At 41.8% G+C, this 23417-nt stretch overlaps 1 protein-coding gene across 4 annotated transcripts in view; it reads left to right on the plus strand.

The window, feature by feature from the left end:
- The first annotated feature begins 2716 nt into the window (after nucleotides 1–2716).
- KPNA3 (karyopherin subunit alpha 3) overlaps nucleotides 2717–23417 on the plus strand; it is an 88009-nt gene continuing 67308 nt past the window's right edge. Inside the window, exons 1-2 of one of the 4 annotated variants that reach the window (XM_032611294.1) lie at nucleotides 2722–2861; nucleotides 3217–3321. In XM_032611294.1, the coding sequence (XP_032467185.1) occupies nucleotides 3253–3321 (69 nt within the window). In that variant the 5' untranslated portion in view covers nucleotides 2722–2861; nucleotides 3217–3252. Of the gene's footprint in view, nucleotides 3322–9176; nucleotides 9216–23417 lie in introns of all 4 variants that reach the window. The other 3 variants (XM_032611296.1, XM_032611295.1, XM_032611293.1) reach the window with 3 other exon arrangements.

Raw genomic sequence — 23417 nt, forward strand, 5'->3', positions numbered from 1 at the left:
GATGAATACAATGTTTGGTAGATGGTGGACACTCAAAGTATGTTTGGAAAAGAAATCCATTTGAAAGAAGAGTTGTCAGAAGTTTTGGGACAAAGGCAAAGACTAGAGTGAGGGAAAAGAGGAGATGGTGGCTAACGGTGACAAGCCCCAAATTTGAGTCACTGGAGACAGTCATTTCCAAGAGCTGAAGGACTTCGGAAGGCCTGGTGGGGTTTCAAGTGGTAGAAACCTGGTCTAGTCAAGAATGTGGAGGGACTCTGGGGTCAGGGTACTAAATGTGTGGATGTTGAAGTCACCAGGAATAATGGCAAAGAGTAAAATTGACTGTTAGACTTGGGCAAGAAGGGACCCTGCTCTGGACCCTGCCCTTTCTTTTTTTTTCCTGCACTGCACAGCTTGTGGGATCTTAGTTCCCCAACCAGGGATTGAATGCAGGCCCTTGGCAATGAAAGCTTGGAGTCCTAACCACTGGACCGCCAAGGAATTTGCGACCCTGCCCTTTAGAGGACCTGACTCTGGCTCTCTTCTGCTGCACTCCTCCCCATGGGAAGTCCATGGAGCCAAGGGGTCATGCTCACTGGAACGTGTGCTCCTAGACCCAGCTCTGGGTACCAGGGCTCTGGGATTCCCTGTTCAAATGGCCAAGCCTGCTTCCAGGGCTTCTTTCCAGGCTTCTTTTCTGGGTCTGTTTTCCTGGGGGCACATGATGCCACAGTTTTGCACACTTTAGGCCTGAGCAATGGCCAAAGGGCATCTCTTGCGGAGGGTAGAGGGATGTGAATAGAGCTTTGGGGGTGAGTGGGGTGGAGCCAGGACAGGGAAGAGAAGGGGAACAAAAAGTGGGCTGGGGGCTGGCTTCCATCCTTCTTTGCACGGTCACATTCTGAAGCAGAAGTCCAAGAAGTCAAGAAATTTAAATTCAAACCCAGACTTCCGGGTTGTAAAGGAAGCACATTTGTCAATATCAAAGGTTAGAAGATATTTTGAGTTTGTAAGCTTGATTTATAACTTTAAAATTTTAGATATGTGACATGTAGAACTCTATTTGGGATCTTGCCCTCACACATTAGGAATCAGCAGGTTATAAGGATCTTCATGCTGTGAGCCTTGACACCCATAACACGTTTGGGGTGATAACTTGTTTTATTGTCTGTCTACTCTGATAGATATGAAGTTGTGTGGAGGCAGGATACCAGGCTGCCTTGTTTACAAATATATCCCAGTGTTAGTACAACTAGCCCATGGTAAGTGCTCACTAAATATGTCTAAAATTCTAAAATGGTAACTTACATGATTGGTGATAGCAAGTGGGTGAAGCGAAGAGGTACAAAGGGGTAAAATAATCTGAAAAGAGAAGTTCTTGTTAAATTGTAATGGAGATTGAGCAACAGTCTGGAAGTTTCTCTTCAGTCAATCAGGAGGAGTGGCAAACATGCAACTTCTATCGCCTTAAGAACTAGAGTTGAAGTAATCTATTTATTCATTCTAACCTTTAGGTGTTTTTTCTCCCCATCAACTGAGTGTTTGGACCAGGATCACACAATGTGAGGGCCTGGAGTTCTTAAGTGACTGATTCCCTAAAGTCCAGTAAAAAATATAAATCGACATTTAAAAATGAAGAAAAAAGAACCCAGCTTTTTGGTTTCCCTTGAAAAATGGGACCTTTGTCAAGACCGGCCCACGGTCCAATATGGCAACAATGGTCTGAAGCCTTTAAATGAGCCTGTGTTTATCAACAAGCCACCACCCACCACTCACAAAAGTGGCCCAGACATAGCCAGGGCAGCGAAGGCCTCTTAATTCATGACCCCTGGACCTCGGGCTCTCTAAGTCCCCTTTGCTTTGAAAGAATATCTTCTTCAATCTCTTCATGGTTATGTTTCTCCCAACCTTTGAATGACCTCAGTGTCATTTGAACTGTAATAAGATCACTTGTATCTGCCAGAGATTCTGAAACTAAATTATTTCACGTACATTCAGAGAAGCCCACCTTCTCCAGAAAGCAACTATTAGCGTTATGGATCCAAATTTCCCGTGATCATTCCTACGATGACCCTAAAAGGAGATGCTAGACTGGAGAGTCTGCGGATCAGGGCTTGACTACTTCCTGAAGGCTGAGAAGATTATGTGTGGTGGCAGAACGGAGGTATTGAGGGTACATAAATGCAGGAACTGCCAGAGTGGAGGCTGCAGAACGGGGCTTGGGAGGATGATGAAGAAACAGACCCTAGAGCGCTAATCTGTTCAGGTATTTATTGATTATTCACGACGTGCCAGGCACTGTATTAACAGAGGGTTTCAGCAGTAGACCTACCAATGTCCCTACTTTAACTGAGCTAATTACGATGAAGTAAGCCAGGTAACACACACACATAAACACATATATCACATACATACATATGTACATGTCGGGTGGAAATAAATGCTAATTATAAAACCAAAGCAGAGCAAGGGAACAGTAAATGAGGGTGGCTGCTATTTCAGGAGACTCCCCCCACCCCACCACCCCCACCCCCACCTCGACCCAAAGAAGCAAGGGAACAAAGCACGAACCATGGATTCGTTTCTAATTTTCTAGGCTACGGGGAGAGAGGTGCGCCTCCCAGGAAGCCCCGCCCCCTCCCTGTCAATGGGGCGCAAAGTACCAACTCCGGGGAAGCTCCTCCCGCCCCGCCCCGCCCAGAGGCGGCCTTGGGGGCGGAGCCTCGCGCCCAGGCGCTCAAAGCGCAGCGCGCAGAAAGCCGCGCGCTTGGGGTTCCCGACATTCTCCTGGTTCGGGAGAGTTATCCCCGCCGAAGAATGGCATGCTGGGAACTGTAGTTTCCTGCCGCAGCTCCGCGTCTCGGGGGCAGTAAAAGCGGGTAAGTCTGGCTCCATTGCTGGCGCATGACTTGCAGCTCCGAGGGGTTGTGGGGAGTCCTTGCTGGGGGGCGGGCGTTGGCGGGGGTCATCCCGAGAACCATCGGGCACATCCAGGCGGCTAGCATCCAGGCCGGAGGCCGCCTGCGTCACGTGACTCAAGGCTCTCCAGGCGCCCGCGGTTCCTCAGCGCTGTTCCCGCCCCGCCCCTCCCGTCTGTCCGCCTGAGCCTCCCCCGGCGCTGCTGCCACCTCGCGCTCGGAGGCGTCACGGAACGTGCTCTCCTCTCCCCCTCCCCCTCCCTTCCCTCCGGCCCTCCCCCACCTCCCCCTCCCGCGCCGAGACTCGCCGCCGCAGCCGCCGGAGTAGCCGCCGCCGGAGCAGCGCACAGCCATGGCCGAGAACCCCGGCTTAGAGAACCACCGCATCAAGAGCTTTAAGAATAAGGGCCGAGATGTAGAGGTGAGTGTGTTTCCGCGGCTGGGGCCCGCCCGGCTCGCCCGCCTGGCCGCGCCGGCCCCGAGGCGGCAGGGAGGGGCGGGGGGCCGGCGCCGGGCTGGTTCTTGCCGGCTCGCGGTGGGTCGGAGTTGGCCGCCGCCTCTCGTCATCGCGGCTAGGGGCTGGGCGGAGCGGGCGGCGGGACGCGGGCCGGGCTGCAGCCGCCCCCCGGAGCTGCCGGCGCAGAGACCTGGAAATACCGGGGTTTTCGGCCCCGTCACGCGGGCGCGGCCTGCTGTCGGCGAGGAAGAGGTGTGGAGCTGAGGCGGGGTCCGCGGGCCGGGGCCTCGCGGGCCGGGGATGCTGCCGCCCGGATCTGTCGACCGCCCCACCGAGGGGGCGGCCGCGGCTCACGCCCGCTCCCCATGCAGCCTTCCGCCCGGCGCAGCCCCCTCAGTGCCTCCCGCGCTGCAGCACATGGAGCCGCGACTCTGCCGGTCCCCGCGCCTACCTTCTGCGAGCCGGGCCCAGGCGGGCGGTGGCGGCCCGCAGAGGGGGGTGGGGACCAGCCGGGTAACTGACTTGTCGGAGGGTGGTGGATGGGGGAGGGTAGGATGCGCCAGGACCGTTTTCTAATATTCCGGTGCGGTTCTCTGGAGCAGTCGTGCTGAGCTTTTCCAGCTCATACTCTCCTTATTGCTGGCATTTGGAGCAAGCTGAAGGTGGACAATAGTTTACCGTCTATTGTGTGGAGGCGTTGGAAGAGACGTTGTTCCGATCTCCGCGCACAGGACCTGTTTTCTGAGCCTTTTTTGTAGTGGGGGGTGTGCATAGGGTGGTCATTTCTTTGACACGTTTTACTGAAATAAATTGGATACGTACGTTCATACGGCCTTGTATATATTTCTTGCTCCAAACTGGTAGAATTTCCAAGTGATTGCAAAACTGTAAACATTCATCGTGGTCACTGTTGCTACTCTGCGTGTTGCCATTGTCTCATTAAGGTGACATTAGCAGGTACTATTTGCAAACTCGGCTTATCCAGGCAGCGCTAGAGGTCTCTCTGCAGCTACCAAAAGCAGTGTAGTTTAATGCACAAACTTCACTGGGACTCTCACCTCTGGATATGTTAGGGGGAAAGTGTTTCAAGTCCACAGCCTCCTCTTCTAATACTAGGTGACAATGATTTGCAGTTTTGTCATTCTTGCTAAGGGGCCCTTGTGACTAAGAAGTGTGCATTTTATCCTGTCCTAAAGAGAGAAGGTGGTGAGGGAAAATAATGCCAGTCAGCGTTCTGTTTTGTAGAAAAATAGAGAAAACACAGGCCATTTTTTGGAGCTATAAAATTACATACCAATTAGGAAATACTATGGAATTCCCATTTGATTGAGACAAATAAAGTTCATCTATCTCTGTCCTGGTCGTGGTTAAATTTCTTTTGTGAGAAATATTGATACTTATAAGCAAAAGTGAAACCTAGGAATAGCAACAAGAAATTTTGTAACTGCCTCTTGTTCTTGGTCCACTTGATGATAGGAGTTAAGTTTGAATTTTGCCCATCAGTATTTGTTCTTGAAGCTAACCCCTATTATAAAACAAAAGTTAATGTAGTTTGAAAAAATACCTGTATTGTTTGTACGGAAGAACTAATTAACAGTCTTTCCTCTCTTGGATACTGGTACAAGTTTTTGTCTTATTTTTTGCCCCTATTGTTTCTGGCAGCTCAGTGATACATAGTAAGGACTTCTGCACATAATAGGCACACAGTAAATATCTGCTGATAATCAGAATGTAACCAGTGCCTTCTGGATGCATGCTTGCTAAGCCTTTCAGCCTGAAAATATTGGTGACATTACAATTCCCAGGATTCAGGAGGGTAGCTAAGGCATGAAATAGCAGACATTCAAATGGTAGTTCCATGTGTCAGACACTAGTAAGAGCTTCATGATGCCTCTTTTAATCCTGTGACAACTTTATGAGCTAGGTTTAGCATTATCCACACTTTACAGGAGGAAAGTACTTTAGATGAGGAAACTCAAGACTGTGTGTAGGTCATGGAGTGGGTATGAGCATTCATTCATTAATTGTCTATTGGGTCTCTAACATTGTTCAGTCTGTACTTCAAGGAGTTTACCTTGACAGTTCTGTAGGAGTGTAGGAAAGTAAACTGATAAGTACAATGCAATACATCAGTAAGTGTATTCTGAGAATGTGTGAGAAAATCCTGACTTGGAGCTGAGCAGTCAAGGGAGATGTTCTGGTTGATTCCTAGTGGATGAATGGGAGTGAGCTGGTCCTGGATGAAAGAAAGTTGGCCTGGGAGAGGGAGAGAGCAAGGAAGGGGCATTCCAGACATCAGGGAGTGGTAATTGAAGAGTCCTGAGAATGTAGGACTCTTCAGTTACTGCTGTAGTAGGACTGCTGAGAGAGAGGGATGCTAGAAATGTGACTCAAGGATGAACTGGGGTCAAATCTGATCAAGTGATTTTATTGTAGAATTTGGTATAACTGAGACTAGACACCATATCTAGTTTAGTCTTACCCATTTTAGAAACTATATTACACTAGAAACTTATGTTGCAGCTTAGCTCTGTGACTAAATAGCAGTGATTATCAGGCTATTTCAAAAACAGTGAGATGTACTTTGATGAGATAGCATTCCTACTTTTTCACACATAGGCTAGATAAAAGATATTATAAATTGTATAGCCAGCTGATACACAAATAAGATGCTAGGTGCAAGAATAAAATACATATTTTCTAAAGAAAATAAAAGTGTGGGGTTACGCTAGGGAATTGTGAGTAGGGAGAGGGTTCAGGAAGAAAGTAATTTCATAGTCATTCAGTTGGGAATAGCTTCATAGAAGAAAGGTTGGTGAATTTTATAGAAGGTATGGACTAAACTTGAACAGGGCACGTGAGAAATTAGTGAATAAAGATCCAGGTGAAAAAGAAGAGATTAGATTAAGGAGTGAAGAGATGAGATTTCCAGGTGGCTTGTGGTGGTCTGAGAATATTTTTGTGGTAAAGAGTTGCTTGGAAACTTCTTGATATAGAGATCTGAAGGAATTTATTCTAGAGTAGAGTTAGGAGGTATAGCATGATTACAGGAATGGAAAAGAGGTGACTGGCAGTAATATCTAGAATTAATTCTGGAGGAATGGTACTGTTATCCCATATGTAAGGAGGAATTTTCCCCAAAATTGAGATCGGGGATGGTCCTAACATGGAATGAGGATTTGAACCTCCTCCTCTTCCCTTGTTCTCTTCCTCTTCTGTGTGAAGCTCACAGGAGAGAAAAGGGATAACGCTTATCCTGAGGTTTATAGATGGAGGTAGGGGAGGGAGTAATTATCATGGACAGCAGTTCAAGGCTTGGGTAGGGTGAATGGATTTTGTAGCTACAACTAGGAAATACATAGTTCCATTTAGTAAATACTTAAAAATCAAACATGCAGGTAACTGCCATCCAGGTCAAGTTTTTCTTGCTCCTGTACACTTCAAAGATATGACATGACATTTTCATCAGTGACAACTAATAATTATTTGAAAATTCTTAACACTTACTGAATGTTTACAGTCAACCTGTACCAAGTACTTTATATGGATTACTTATCTAGTCTTCACAGTCCTATGAAGTATGTATGTATTATTATCCACAAATACTTCCAAGGAAACTTGAAGCCTGCGGTTCTGAACTTACTAGCCCCAAGTCCTAGGTGGTTTAAGCGGCAGAGCCTAGACTTAAAGTGCAGCAGCATGACACTAAAGCCAGAACTCGTGCTCACTGTGCTTTACTGTCTCTTCACTGAGTGGAGCCTAAGACTTGGCTTGTATGGATGCACATCTGAAGGTTAATTAATGGGGAAAATATTTAATAAATCTTGACTATATCAGGGAAATTCCTATTTTGATATAAAACCTTGCAAATAAAAACTTTTGTCATCCTATTTATCATTTGATTTATTTGCCTTCTGTTTTTTCACTTTTGCAAAGTTTACTTGTTAGTAAGAAGCCAGTTCATTGGTTTCACTGAAAAATAAGAACCCATATCCTTGGCCTTAACACTTAAACTTTAGGCTTCAATTTCTAATGCTAGGGATAATAAATAAATATCTTCTCATTTGTAAATTCATCTAGCACTACCAAACTTGCTTCTCTCTCTGGAACCTTTGTTGGTAAGAAATACTACCTAACTGTTCAAGCTTCAAACCTTATCCTTGACTTTGACTCCCTTCTTCCCTTCCTTCACTTTTCTGTGTTAGTCATCTGATGAGCCCTCATATTTTTACCTTTGTTACCAACCTTACCACCCTGCCCTAGTTTAGGCCCCTATCCCTGTCTCCTATACAGGTGTGATAGTGCACCTGGTTTCCCTGTATCTTCCCTCCCCAGTGAACTTATGGATTGATCTTTCTGAAACCTTTTTGTGTTACTTCCCTGGCAAATCATCCCATTGCATTCAGGATAAAATTAAAGGTCCTTAGCATGCCTCACATAATTTCATAAAAAGGTCTGCCTTGGGCTTCCCTGGTGGCGCAGTGGTTGAGAGTCCGCCTGCCGATGCAGGAGACACGGGTTCGTATCCCGGTCCGGGAAGATCCCACATGCCGTGGAGCGGCTGGGCCCGTGAGTCATGGCCGCTGAGCCTGCGCGTCCGGAGCCTGTGCTCTGCAACGGGAGAGGCCACAACAGTGAGAGGCCCGTGTACAGCAAAAAAAAAAAAAAAAGTCTGCCTTTTCTACCTCACCTACTGCTTTTCTTATATTTCCTATATATTTTCTATTGCTATCCATGATAAAGTACTTGAGATGGGGCTGTAACCAATACGTTTCCTTCCCATGCCTTTATATATGCTGTTCTCCTGAATGCCTTCTTTTGCTGTCTGTTTGGTGGGGCTCACTCTGGCAAACTCTTTCTTCACTCATACTCCTTCATATATCTCTGGAACACCAAGATTGCAGTTCTGCCATACCATGTCATTATAGTTCAAAAAAACCTTCAGAGGCTTCCCTGGTGGCGCAGTGGTTGAGAGTCCGCCTGCCGATGCAGGGGACACGGGTTCCTGCCCCGGTCTGGGAAGATCCCACATGCCGCGGAGCGGCTGGTCCCGTGAGCCATGGCCGCTGAGCCTGTGCACCCCGGAGCCTGTGCTCTGCAGCGGGAGGGGCCACAGCAGTGAGAGGCCCGCGTACCACACACACAAAAAAACCCTTCAGAAATTCTCCACAGGGCCTTTCCTGACTAATAACTACAATCAGTCCCTATTTTTTCCCTTCTCTCTGTTTTTTTCTAAGTGAGTTTTCCTTTACCTCTTTGGGATAGGTTGCTGTGATGTACAACAAATTCTGTGTGTGTATTGCAACTGTTAAAGTATGTGGTCTGTCAAGAAGCCCACTCATGGTAGGGACCGTGGGTCATTTAGTGACCAGTATATAAAATTTAATAAATACTCTTTAAAAGAGACTAGATAATGTACTTGGGAGTGAAAGGTACAGTATTATTCTAAAATATTAATAATTTCTTTTGTTATTGACTTTATGGCATCGATACCGTTGCCTACAACCCTCCTTTGACAATCTGTTCTGCTATAATGTATTTATGTAACATAAACTAATTCTTGCTTGAATGATAAAGAGGAATGATGTTAGTTCATACAGAATTCATGTTGGTTGATATTTGATTTTTACCAGCACATTAACTATTTAGCCCTCCCAAGTAGCAGCAGTTGAACACAAGTAGTTGAAGTACAGAAACAGTTGAAAATAGCAAGCCCAGGAGTATGCTTCTTGGCTCCAATTAACCATATGTTCTGTCTTAAAGGTGCTTATTGCTCCAACCGTCTTGATATATTTCCCTCTTTCTTCCTAATTTTGCAGAACATGAAGTTTTTCAGGAATCTATACGTCATATAGCAGGTACACTTATAATTATCTTCTCTCAAATTCACTATCTGGACATATAATCTTTCCTGGTTCTTCTGCCTCATTGATTACTCTTCTTTGGTTGGCTTTGCTGGCTCTTCTTTCTTCCCATTGATTATAGGCATGCCTTGGGATTCTGTCCACAACTCACTTCTCTATTGGCTTTTTCTTACCCACATTAGCAGTTCCCTTAGTTTTAACGGTCATTTCAGTGTGGGGAACATAAATCTGTTTTAATCATCTGCTGGAAATTAATCACATGAGCATCACATCAGCTTCTCAAGCTCAAAGTGTTTAAAGCCTTTGTTTTTTCTTTTTTCTGTTTATGGCATCATCACTCTCACTGTGACCTGAACTTGAAATTTGAGAGGTTTCTTGGACTCCTTCCTCATCTTCCACATTCAGTCAGATGCCAGTCATGTAGCTTGAATCTCTGTGCTGTCTCTGGATTTGGGCCCTGCCTCTCTATTCCACTGCCTCCAGCCTACTTTCAGCCTTATTACTTATCATCTAGCAGTTTAAAAGTTGCCTCCAAAGTGGTGTTCTTCCTCCAGTTCATGAGATGTTTTAGTGAGCCTGATACCTGGTTATTTTTCAAGGTTCTGTGTCTGTCCCCCACCCCCCATCCCCACACCTTTAAGCTCTAGCAACACTAAACTTCTTATATGCTTATACATAATCTGGAATCTGGCCCTCCCCTGCTTGCCAATTCTGTTTCTATTCTCAGGGTTATCCTGCTGACTGGAATATCCTTCCCTGCCTCCTGTTGCCTGGTTAATTCCTACCCCTCTTAAATACTCACCTCTGGATTTAGCTCTTCTGAGAAATCTTTCTGAATCTCCCCTCACCCCCCCGGGTTGTTAGGAAACTTTCTTCCCTCACTGTGGTTAGATAATATATTTTTATTATGTTTTATCTGTTTCTCCTATATGTACCTCCATTACCTAGTTCTTAGTACAGTGGCAGAGCAAAATAAGCGCTAAAATATTTCTTAAATAAGTACCTTCATTGTAAGTACCACCAGCACAATAATTTTCCTAAAATATGCTTTTTAACTGAAACTTCTACTCTTTCGGTGCCTTTTTGTTTGTTTTTTTTTTACTGCTTCCCAAATCAAGTCCAAACTTTTTATTATGATAGGTAAAATATTGGGAGATTAAGACACATTTATAGAGAAATAATTTTTAAAATTTTCTTATATGTCAGTCATGACAATTAACTCCCGAAGACTTACATACTTCTCTAAAAATTAAGAGTGCATTCTTAAATAAATACCACATCACCCTGACACAATTAATCATTTCCTAATAATAGCTAATGTAATCTACATTTAAATTTCCCCAGTTGTCCTTTAACTTTTTTTTTAACTTTTGGTTGTTAGAACCATGATTACACAAGATCTGATCACATTTGGTTATGTTTCTTAAGGCTCCTTTAAGAGACTCCTCCCACCATGGTTTTTTTTTTAACATCTTTATTGGAGTATAACTGCTTTACATTGTTGTGTTAGTTTCTGCTGTATAACAGAGTGAATCAGCTATATGTATACATATATCCCCATATCCCCTCCCTCTTGCGTCTCCCTCCCACCCTCTCTATCACACCCCTCTAGGTGGTCACAAAGCACCGAGCTGATCTCTGTGTGCTATGCAGCTGCTTCCCGCTAGCTATCTGTTTTACCTTTGGTAGTATTTATAAGTCCATGCCACTCTCTAACTTCGTCCCAGCTTACCCTTCCCCCTCCCTGTGTCCTCAAGTCCATTCTCTACGTCGGTGTCTTTATTCCTGTCCTGCCCCTAGGTTCATGAGAACCTTTTTTTTTTTTTTTTTAGATTCCATATGTATGTGTTAGCATACAGTATTTTTTTCTTTTCTGACTTCCTTCACTCTGTATGACAGACTCTAGGTCCATCCACCTCACTACAAGTAACTCAATTTCGTTTCTTTTTATGGCTGAGTAATATTCCATTGTATATATGTGCCACATCTTCTTTATCCATTCATCTGTCGATGGGCACCTAGGTTGCTTCCATGTCCTAGCTATTGTAAATAGTGCTGCAGTGAACATTGTGGTACATGACTCTTTGAATTATGGTTTTTCTCAGGATACATGCCCAGTAGTGGGATTGCTGGGTCATATGGTAGTTCTGTTTTTAGTTTTTTAAGGAACCTCCCTGCTGTTCTCCATAGTGGCTGTATCAGTTTACATTCCCACCAAAAGTGCAAGAGGGTTCCCTTTTTTCCACACCCTCTTCAGCATTTATTGTTTGTAGATTTTTTTTTGAATTTTATTTATTTTTTTATACAGCAGGTTCTTATTAGTTATCTATTTTATACATATTAGTGCATACATGGCAATCCCAATCTCCCAGTTCATCCCACCACCACCACCACCCCAATCCCTGCCACTTTCCCCCCTTGGTGTCCATACGTTTGTTCTCTACACCTGTGTCTCTATTTCTGCCCTGCATACTTGTTCATCTGTACCATTTTCTAGGTTGTTTGTAGATTTTTTGATGATGGCCATTCTGACTGGTGTGGGGTGATTGTAGTTTTGATTTGCATTTCCCTAATGATAAGTGATGTTGAGCATCCTTTCATGTGTTTGTTGGCAATCTGTATATTTTCTTTGGAGAAATGTCTGTTTAGATTTTCTGCCCATTTTTGTATTGGGTTTGTTTTTTTGATATTGAGCTGCATTAGCTGCTTGTATGTTTTGCAGATTAATCCTTTGTCGGTTGCTTTGTTTGCAAATATTTTCTTTCGTTCTGAGGGTTGTCTTTTCATCTTGTTTATGGTTTCCTTTGCTGTACAAAAGCTTTTAAGTTTCATTAGGTTCCATTTGTTTATTTTTGTTTTTATTTCCATTTCTCTAGGACCACCATGTTTTTTATTGTGGTAAAGTATACATAATATAAAATGTACCATTTTAACCTTTTAAGTGTACCATTCTGTGGCATTAAATACATGCACATCATTGTGTAACCATTCCCACTGTCTGTCTCCAGAACTTTTTCATCTTCCCCAACTGAAACTCTGTCCCCATTAAACTAAGTACATTTCTACTCTCCCCAGCCCCTGGCAACCTCTTTTCTTTCTGTCCTTATGAATTTGACTCTTCTAGGAACATCACGTAAGTAGAATCATACAGTGTTTCTCCTTTTGTGACTGACTTATTTCACTTAGCATAATATCTTCAAGGTTCATCCATGTTGCAGTGTGTGTCAAAATTTCCTTCCTTTTTATGACTGAATAATATTCCATTGTATGGATATACCACATTTTGCTTATCCATTTATCCACTGATGGATCCTTGGGTTGCTTCCACCTTTCTGCTGTTTTTCCCCACCATTTAAAAAATGCTGTTAATTTGGTGAAGAAGAAATCAGGTCAGTTTCCTTATATACATATATATATATATTTTGCTGTACACGGGCCTCTCACTGTTGTGGCCTCTCCCGTTGTGGAGCACAGGCTCCAGACACGGAGGCTCAGCAGCCATGGCTCACGGGCCCAGCCGCTCCGCGGCATGTGGGATCTTCCCGGACCGGGGCACGAACCTGTGTCCCCTGCATCGACAGGCGGACTCTCAACCACTGCGCCACCAGGGAAGCCCCAGTTTCCTTATATTAAGTCAAACCACATGAAATTGCCATTTTTGAGGTTCAAAACAGCCAAATCTCAGCAGTTTCACATGGTTCAACCTATCAGACTGTCCTAATTACTGGATATGTCTTTCTCTTTGTGGTGTTGCTTAACTTGTTCCTCCTATTTCTTACGACCCTCTGAATTTTCTGTAAACTGGAGGTTAGTTTGAAAGGTTTAATTATCTTTAGTTTAAGTATTTTTGCTTTAAATAAACCTTCAATTGGTGATGCTGTGTGCTTCAGAATATATCCCAATATGGATGTTAGACTGATCAGGCGGTTCAGATGATAAAGAGTAGTTTAATGTCATGATGTCAGAGTTACCATATTTGGTGAAATGAATTTTAGTTGTTTGGGTGAAATATGATAAAGACTTGAATAACATTTGAAGTGAAAAAGTCACCTGACTTCTTGGGATCCAGTAAAGGAGTTAGAAAGTGTATCTAGAAAATCTTAACTTCAAAGTCAGTGATATTCTCTTTCCATGACTGATAGCATTCCTAAGTTGACTTTTTGTTTTCTTAGCATAAGGTTTGGCTATATTCTCATTTCCAAGTCTCTATTCCTTTACCTTCAAAGTAGAGCAGTATTAAATATGTAAGGAGGATGTAGCTATACTTCGTCATTTTGCCATTAAGAAAAAATTTGCCACAGCTTAGGATACGAACATTAACAATTAAAACATGGTAAAATGAGTCATGACTATATTAACTTGGAATTAATCATTCTGAACTGTTGAGTTTTCTGGGTTATAAGTTTATTTGTTTACATACCAAATTTTCTTTTATTTTGAAATGCCAGTGTTTCTAAAAATGTCCTATGCATGTCTCTGCCTTCTTAAGTAGAATATAATTTAGTTATTTTCTTGGTTCTTGAGAATCATCGTTATGCATATGGCTATTACTTTTTGCTCTTATGTAAGTGATGCCTTCGAGTTCTTAGGTTTGTCAGAATTTTGGCCTTAATTTCTGTGCTTATGGAGTTTTTGCTCTTCATAATTTTTTCGCCTGTCATTCCCTTGCTCTTAGTCTGTCAGCTTTTTCTTTGATATTATCAGCATGTTTACCTGTAGTAGCTCCTTTCTTTCCTTTTAGTTTGTTGCTTCATATAGTTTTTATTCTAGTGACTTAGATAACAGATTTATTAAACACTTATGTAGCATTTGCTATGTGCCAGGGAGGCATTGTTAATTCCAAAGACTGTAAATACGAATAATGCTGTCCTTGCTCTAGGGAAGTTCAGTTTGGTGGGAGAGACCGATATCTAAGCATATGCTTAATGTGCAGTATGATAGTTCTGTGATATAGGTACATAATTTGCAAAGTACTATGATAGCATGTAGAAAGGGAGTGACTAAATCTGGGGGAATTGAGTAAGGTTATGCAGAAGATCACCCTTGAGCTAGGTCTTGAAGGAGGAGTTTGCCAAGACAGAAAGAAAAATAACATGAATAACAGTGACTAAATCATGGAGTGTTGAAAGTATAGCATGTTCAAGCAACAGTTGATATGGTGATCTTTTATCTGTTTTACCTTTCTTTTGGAAACAGCATTCTCATTTCGCCTTTGGAAGCTACTCTTCTTCCATTGGATACCTCTTGGTGGAATTTTTCATCTAAATGCTCCTGCTTTTTTTGGTTAATTAAAGTGCTTCACTTTTTCTGGATAGTACAAAATAGGCCCATCAGATGCTGTCCCCTGGCATTTAAATCTTGAGTGAGCTGATACTGGGACCTAAGTGATTCATCCTGGCAGAAGTACTGTGAAGAAATCTTCCATTAATTTCTGCCACCTAGATCTTTGGAGTTGCTTTCATCCTGATTTTTTCATAGATTCTTTAGCTTTTCCTTTGGTTCTCTGAATTGTGCTGTATTTTTCCAGTAATTCTCCTGTCTCCCTGCTTCCCCTTGTATCTTAAATTAACTCCAATCTGTTTTATTGTTTGCAACATATCTCTAATTTAAGGTGAAGACTGTCCTGGTTTGGTTAGGACTGAGCGAATTCTCAGGACACAGGACTTTTCAGTGTTCAGACCAGGAAAGTCCTGGGCAAATTAACAGATTGGGTACTCTAACTGAAACAGTTTGGAGTAAGGATAACAAGTTTTGGGAGCCAAACGTTGTTCAAATGGAAATATTCAGTATGCAGCTGAAAATAATGTGTGCAGAACTAGCTTGCTTCAGTTATTTTGCTCAGAAGTTATCTGAATTCTGAACTAAGTGTGGGGGATAAAACAATGAAAATAATGATAATCAATGATTATCAATAATCAATGATTGTTGAGCACTTACTATGTACAAGGTACTCTGCTTATAAGAATAATCTTAAATAATCCTTACAAAATTGCCATTATACAGATGAAGAAAATGAGTTAAGTAATTTGCTTAACAATTTATTGACTGGAGATGTATTAACACGTCTTTTGTTACCCTAACTTCATCAACTGGAGATGTACCAATACCTGTTTAGAGAGTGATACAATTAACGTCACCATGCAAAGTTTTTAGAACTTAAAATTGATCAAGGTTCATTACACAACTTAATGATTGTTGTTATCATTCACATTTTGCTCCGTTAGGTTTTTGTCCCAACCTTGTGTATATTATAAATGCAATTTTCAAAAATGATGCATCGCGAAATTTTGAGTGAAGAATTTTTCAGGTGAATTTTATGCAGGTACTTTCTCTGATTGTCTGAGCAACATATATACTGGTGTCTCAGAAGATGATAGTTCTTCAGAGTATAGTTCTGATTCAGACAATGTGAATATTAGATGAAAAAAGACAAAAAAAACCTTAGTGATTGATTCTGATATGGCAAGTGAAAATGAAACTCATGGTGCTGGAGAATGCTCCTTTGTTTCTACAGAAGAGTGGATTGAAGACGACATTTCACGAAAATTGGAAGACTTTAATAGGAGTGTCAGGTATAGCTTTTTTTTTTTTTTTTTTTTTTTGCGGTACGTGGGCCTCTCACTGTTGTGGCCTCTTCCGATGCGGAGCACGGGCTCCGGACGCGCAGGCTCAGCGGCCATGGCTCGCGGGCCCAGGCACTCCGCGGCATGTGGGATCTTCCCGGACCGGGGCACGAACCTGTGTCCCCTGCATCGGCAGGCGGACTCTCAACCACTGCGCCACCTGCGAAGCCCCTAGGTGTAACTATTGAATGTAATAACCCTGAAAGTGTTAGTGAAGTAACAGAATTAATTTTTGATAATGACTTTGTTGAGTTGGTCACTTCCCAAACAAACGTGTATCACCAACAGAATGAAAAATCATATAAAAAGTATGATAAGGCTTTACAATGAACTGATGTAACCAATAGTGAAATGAAGAAGTTTCTTGGATTAATAATTTTGATGGGACAGATAAAGTCACACTGGAAAGAATATCCTGACTGATCCCTTACTTGAAACACCTATCTTTCCAAAGATTATGACAAGAAGAAGGTTCAAACAAATAATGACATTTCTTCACTTTAATGATAACTCGGAAACTCCACTTCTGCAGGCAGAATTTCAAAAGTTAAGCCTCTTCTGGATTATTTTCTACCAAAATTTCAATCGATTTATATACCCAAAGAAGAGCTGTCACTTGAGGAGGCAATGATAAAGTGGAGAGGATGACTCAGATTCAAAGCCTGTAATACGGGAAAACTTAAAAAATGTGGAATTTTGGTCAGGATGGTTAGCAAAAGTGAAACTGGATATATATGCAACCTTGAGATTTACACAGTTGAAGGAAAGAAACTGCAAGAAGCAGTATTATCGGTCCTACAATCTTATCTTGGTTCGTGGCACCATATTTAGCAAGACAGTTATTACAATAGTATGTCCACATCTGAAATATTGTTGAAAAATAAAAGCAGTGTTTGTAGACTATAAAAGAGAATTGTGGTCTACCAAACCAGTTGAAGGAGAAATCTAAAAATCTACAGAGGGGAGAAATGACATTCTTACGGAAGGGAGAAGTGATTATTCTTATATGGAAAGATGAGGCTAGTCCACATGGTGACAACTATTCCTGACGCCTCCGTATCATCTACAGGAAAGGAAAACAGAAGGACTGGCCATCAGATAACTAAGCCCACTTCTGTATTAGGGTATAATAAATGTATGAAAGGAGTTGATCAATCTGATCAATATCTGGCAAACTTCAATATCCTCCAGAAAACTCGAAAATGGTATAAGAAAGTGGGTTTCTATCTGAGCAATTGTGGTTTATTCAATGCGTTTAAAATTTATTGTAGCCTTAATGCACAGAATAAAGTGACTTACAAGCAATTTTTGTTAGCAATAGCTAGAGAATGGGTAACTGACTGTTCTGGTGAATGTAGTGGTAGTCCCACACCTGGTCCTTCTTGTGGCATTTCTAAAAGAACCCCCCACTGGGACTTCCCTGATGGTGCAGTGAATGGGACTCCTGCTCCCAATGCAGGGGACCTGGGTTCGATCCCTGGTCAGGGAACTAGATCCCACATGCATGCTGCAACTAAGTTCGCATGCCGCAACTAAGGAGCCCTGGAGCCACAACTAAGGAGCCCACGTGCTGCGACTAAGGAGCCAGCGCAACCAAATAAATACATAAGTAAATATTTAAAAATAAATAAATAAATGCAAAAGAGCCCCCTACAAAGATCCACCTTGTCGACTATCAGGTAAAATAAAAGAACATATTTTAGAGGAAATAATATCCACAGGACTAAAAAAAAAAAATGCCGTCAGAAAGTGTAGAGTCTGTTCTTCCAGGGGAAAGTGCAGTGAAACACGGTATGTTGTAATAGATGTTCTGTTCCCCTGCACAGAGGTGCCTGCTATCACACTCTAATGAAGTATTAGGTGCCTGCCTATCACACTCTAACGAAGTATTAGAATGCTTTAGTAAGACATGTACAAAGTTGTTGCAAAAAAGTTGTTTGCAAAGTTGCAAAAAAAGTTGTTGATATTTACTCAAACATGGGTGTTTCAGTATTCACTTACAGAACAAATCGCTGGCCACAGGAGTTAGTTTCTGCAAAAATACCGTGGTCAATAATTCGTTAAGAACGTATAGGCGAAACTGGCATTCAGTCCTAGATTTCCTGCTTTAAAATCCTGTGCCCTGAATAACCATTCTCCTACTTTGCCTCAGGATCCCTGCTCAAGGAAGACTAGTCTGGAAATGATGTAAAAGCAAACAAATAATTACTATAATGGAATTATGTAGCGAGTACAGTGGGCACATAGGGAAAGAGCGTGGGTGAGTCAGAAAAGGCTTCATGGAGATGATTGTGCCTAAGCTGAAGCTAGAAAAATGTGTAGTTATTTCTTTGGTAGTAAATCTTGGGTGGGCCTGGAAGTAAGAGACAGCATCATATGCTCTGGGAAACTAAATTCATTCAGTATTTCTTACAGGTAGAGTGATTAGAAAGTTGGAAAAGATAGGCTGGGGCCAGATTGTGAACAAGCTTTACTGTGGGCAAGATTTTAAATTGGGAAGTGGGTTTTGTGCATTGAGAACTATTGCTTTGGTTGTACTGTAGGAGATAGACTGGTGAGGGTGGGAAGAGAGTTTGGGAGGAACAGTTAGAAAATTCTCAGGGGTCTTAGAGATGGATGGTCTGACTAATAGCACTGGCATTGGGAGCCAAAGGCAGGAAGTTATGAGAACTATTTACTTGGTATGTTTTACCTTCTAGAACAGAGGTTAGCAAACGTTCTCTGTAAAGAGACATAATATTTTAGGCTTTGAGGGCTGTACAGTTTATGTTACAACTGTTCAACTCTGCTCTGAGCATGAAAGCAGCAAACACAATAGGGAAACAAAGCTTATTTAAAAAATCAGGTGGAGGGCTAGATTTGGCTCACAGGCCCTATTTTGCCTACCCCTGTTCTAGGATGATGTGACCAGTGGTGAAGGTTTGGAAAATAGTTTAAACAGTGATTAGAGCGTTTAAGAGAATATGGATAAGGGCTCGTAGGGGTAAGAAGAAAAGAGGACTAGGAGGAAAGAACCCCAGGAACCACATCATTTTAGAGGACTAGTGAGTGCCACTGAAGAATGAGTCTGTAGGAAGCTTACAGCAAAGAGTCGCATCAGAACTTTAGGGGAGGAACTTCCCTGGTGGTGCAGTGGTTGGGAGTCTGCCTGCCAATGCAGGGGACACGGGTTCGATCCCTGGTCCGGGAAGATCCCACATGCTGCGGAGCAACTAAGCCCGGCACCACGACTACTGAGTCAGCGCGCCTAGAGCCTGTGCTCTGCAACAAGAGAAGCCACCACAGTGAGAAGCCTGCGCACCACAACGAAGAGTAGCCCCCCACTCGTGGCAACTAGAGAAAGCCCGCGCGCAGCAATGAAGACCCAATGCAGCCAAAAAATAATAATAATATAATAAAATTAAATTAAATTAAAAAAGAACTTTAGGGGAGAAGAGTTTCCTGAAAAAGGGATAACAGTTGCAGCATTCAATGCTGCAGAGGAGAGGTATGATGAGGACCTGAAATAAGCCATTCATTGTGGTTGGGGGCTGGTGATTAAATGGAAAACTCAGAGAGTGGTGGAGGCTGGGAGCTAGGTTATAATAGGGTGAGGAGTGAGTCAGAGTTGAGGTGGTAGATGGAACCAGTCAGTAGAAACTCAGTTTAAAAATTTGGTACTCATGGGAAGGAGGGACCACAAGTTAGCTTGAGGAGGAAGTATGCTTAAAAGAATTATTTTTGTTGTTTCTCGGTCGTTGAGAAGTATGGGATTGACTGCTGTTTGTGAAGAAACTGGAGCAAAACAGACTTAAGGACCTGGCTAGTAAAGGAATAAATGATTGAGCCTGGAATACTGGGGAGCTGTTACAGATGAAAAGTAAGAGATACATGTTGTGGTTAGGTTTTAAAGGGGCCTCAGTTGGAAAGGACTTGGAAGAAATAGAGATAGAAGTAAGGATGGGCTGCAGTAGGGTATGGAAACTGGAACAGATGATGCCTGATGGCTTCTATTTTCTCTGACAAAGTTATCTCCAGAGAATAAAGAGTCTAAGAGAGGTAATACTTGAAGAAAAGGTGTTTGGGGGAATGCAAAATATCTAGGAATGAAGGCCAAGCTGAGATAAGTACAGTCATCCCTTGGTATTGGTGGGGAATTGGTTCCAGGAGCCCCCTTGGATACCAAAATCTGTGGATGCTCAAGTCCCTTTAAAAATGGTGTATGGGGCTTCCCTGGTGGCGCAGTGGTTGAGAGTCCGCCTGCCGATGCAGGGGACATGGGTTCGTGCCCCGGTCTGGGAAGATCCCACATGCCGCGGAGCGGCTGGGCCCGTGAGCCATGGCCGCTGAGCCTGCGCGTCCGGAGCCTGTGCTCCGCAACGGGAGAGGCCATAGCAGTGAGAGGCCCGCATACCGCCAAAAAAAAAAAAGGTGTATGTAATACAGTTGGCCCTTAGAATCCAAGCAGACTGACAGTACTATAGTGTTATTTTGGTAATGGCTTTGAACAGTTTTCAGTTCGTTGCATCAAATTTAGCTATGAAAGCATCATGGATTATAGTTAGAATTGTTAAGCCAAATATAAAGTGTAGAAATCATACTCACTTGAATCATTAAAAGATTGAACTAGCAAGATGCAGAACTTTAGTCCAAACTCTTTTTCTCACAGATGGTAGAAACTGAGGGCGTAGAGAAATAATGAATATTGTCCACTCACCTAGTTGATAACCAGGTTTTCTGATTCTAGTACTTGGGTAACACAGCACACTTAAAAAGAAAAGCAATATTTTAGAAAACTTTGAAACATACAGTGGTAGAATAATACATGGAACTTCTGTATACCATTTTAAAATAGTTATAATTTTTGGCCAGTCTTGTTTCATTTCTTTTCCTACCCACTGTTACCCTTCCCTGGAATATTTGAAGCAAATTCCAGATATCCTGTTTTATATATCAGTATTTTAACATGTATGTCTAAAAGGTAAGTCTGATTCTGACAACAATTCCAGTGTGTGGATTTTTTTCCCCATACCAAGCAGTTCTCCGACACCAGCTGGGTTTCCTACAGTTCAGCTAAATTCTGATGCCACCTACCTGGAGATAGCGTCAGATTCCATGGGTTAAGGGTTCAGTCCTACAAGACTGCTCCCCACCCCCACCCCTGCCTGCCTTTGATCAACTGGCCATAAACCTCCTTGTGTTAGGTTACTTTGGCTCACAGAACCCAGAGAAACATTTTGCTTACTAGATTATCAGTTTATTATGAAAAGATACAACTCAGAAACAGCCAAATGGAAGAGGTGCATAGGGCAAGGTATGGGGGAAAGGAGCAGACCTTTCATGTTCTCTCAGAGTGCACCAGTCTCCAGCATCTCCGCGTGTTCACCAACCTGGAAGCTGTTCAGACCCTCACCTTCCGAGTTTTTATGGAGGCATGATTGATTAAATTGTGGGCCATTGGTGGTGGAACTCAATCTCTAGCCCCTCTACCCTCCCCCGAGTTTGGGGGGTGGGGCTAAAAGTTCCAACCCTCTCATCACAGGTCTGGCATCCAGCCCCCAACCTTAGGTTGCCTGAGGTGATCCCAAAGTTGCCTCATTAACATAACAAAAGACACCTTCACTGTGCTCTACACTTAGGAAATCCCAAGAGTTTTAGGACCTCTGTACCAGGAACAGTGGACAAACACCAACTGTATATTTCATATTATAAATCACAATATTGAGGTCAGACATATGATATTATTATACTTAAACGAAAACCCAGACCAGTAATTGTCATGTCATTAAATACCCAGTTAAAAACACACTTTTGATATGAAATTTCAAAGTAAAAATACCCACTATTATACTGCACATTTATAGACCAAAAGGAACCTTCTCGGTCAGTTGTTTGGGGTTGGGATGTGACATAGGAAATTAATATTTTAAATAATTTTTTCCTCTCTCCAACTAAGAAAGAAGTAAAAGAATAATCCTGTCTCTCTCAAAATAGTTGATGATAACAGGTAGTTAATTTGTAACTTCCTAAGATGGTATACAAATTATTATAGAATGAGGAGACTTTATGAAAATAAAGCCTGTTTGAAATGAAGATGACGCTAATAAATGCTGTACTTTGTAAGAAAGATGTTAAAACACTTTGTGTCTCTGAAACAGCTTGATGTATTCCAGTTTATTATACCTTGACTAAAAAAACACAACAATAAGTTTTCTTATTAAATGTAGAAGTGTTAAATTATAGAGAGACAAAGTGGGACAGCAGTGAATTTGTGTTATAGACCCTTCCTTTGTTGAAATAGTGTATACTCTTTCTTTGCATTCCCTATCTTAGAATTGCGAAGGTAAATATCCAGTTTTCCAAACATCTTTGTGATGTTTTCAGAGGGTATTCAGGTAGACACTGTAGTCATTTTTCTTTATTTAAGATAACAGTAGAGAGACAGAGGTAGAAAGCTGAACGGAGAGAGTATGGAGGAAGGTAGCTGGACAGACATGGAAATAATTACATTGTGTAGTACATCTACATGTTCCTCTCAAAATTCAAATGTGCAAGAAAAAAGTAGGTAGCATGAAAAGGATGATCATGTTAACTAAGTATTGGGCTATATATATAGACGATAGAGATGCATACATAGATGATAAACAACCTAGCAGCTAGATGTTACACGATATTAATCTGTGTAGCAGAGTGTCTTTGTAAATTTGAACTAATTTTGTTAATTTGAATCTAGTTCCATGAATATCATATATATGTATCTTGGTTTTGGAATAATGTATAATTAGGGACATTTATTGAGGCTTTTTTTCTTAACTTTGTAAAAATTTTTCATAACTTTAGCAACTGGTGTTTTAAACAAAAACATAGGCAGTAGATAGAATATTTGGGGAATGGTGCTGCATGACATTAATTTGTGTACTAATTCATATTAGTTAATTATTCACTTCTTAGTTATACTTCTATTTATTCTACTTACTATTAAAAATTAAATATTTTAAAGGGGAAGAGAAGATGAAAATACAAATCATGATTCTAAATAAGAAAATTTTAACATTCAGATATATTCACAAATTTTGGGGAGAAAGGTTATAAACTGGTAATTCCCAGTTAAGGCCCTCATACTGTTTAATGATAAAATGCAGATTTATTCTTGTATGAGAATAAATTCTCGTTGCCTAAAATCCTTCGGTGGGGGTGACAGTGATTTAAAATGCTTCCTTAATCCCCTTGGACAATTTAAAGTTACTGTTATGGACTGTGGCTGGTAGCAGCAGTGTTTTCAGTTTTGTGCTGAATTCTAGGAACATTGTTTTTGATTGGAATAAAGGAGTTGATACTTGGATGTTAGAGTTCTATAATGGCTGGACATTTTCTTTTGTTTTCTAAGTTTTGTGAACGTGGGGCTAATGCAAACTAACATTTTTGTGTATCCTCTGAAACTTTGGGAAAGTGGAATATTTGAGAGTGTTGAGCTAAATCAAATTTTGGAATAGAGAGGGAGAAAGTACATGGTCTGTACAATGATTGTGGTAAAGTTCAAACAGCATTGTCGGTGAACATGACAACGCAAATTTAGATTTAACATTAGCTGTTC

Source organism: Phocoena sinus, chromosome 18 (assembly GCF_008692025.1).
Source record: "Phocoena sinus isolate mPhoSin1 chromosome 18, mPhoSin1.pri, whole genome shotgun sequence".
NCBI lineage: Eukaryota > Metazoa > Chordata > Mammalia > Artiodactyla > Phocoenidae > Phocoena > Phocoena sinus.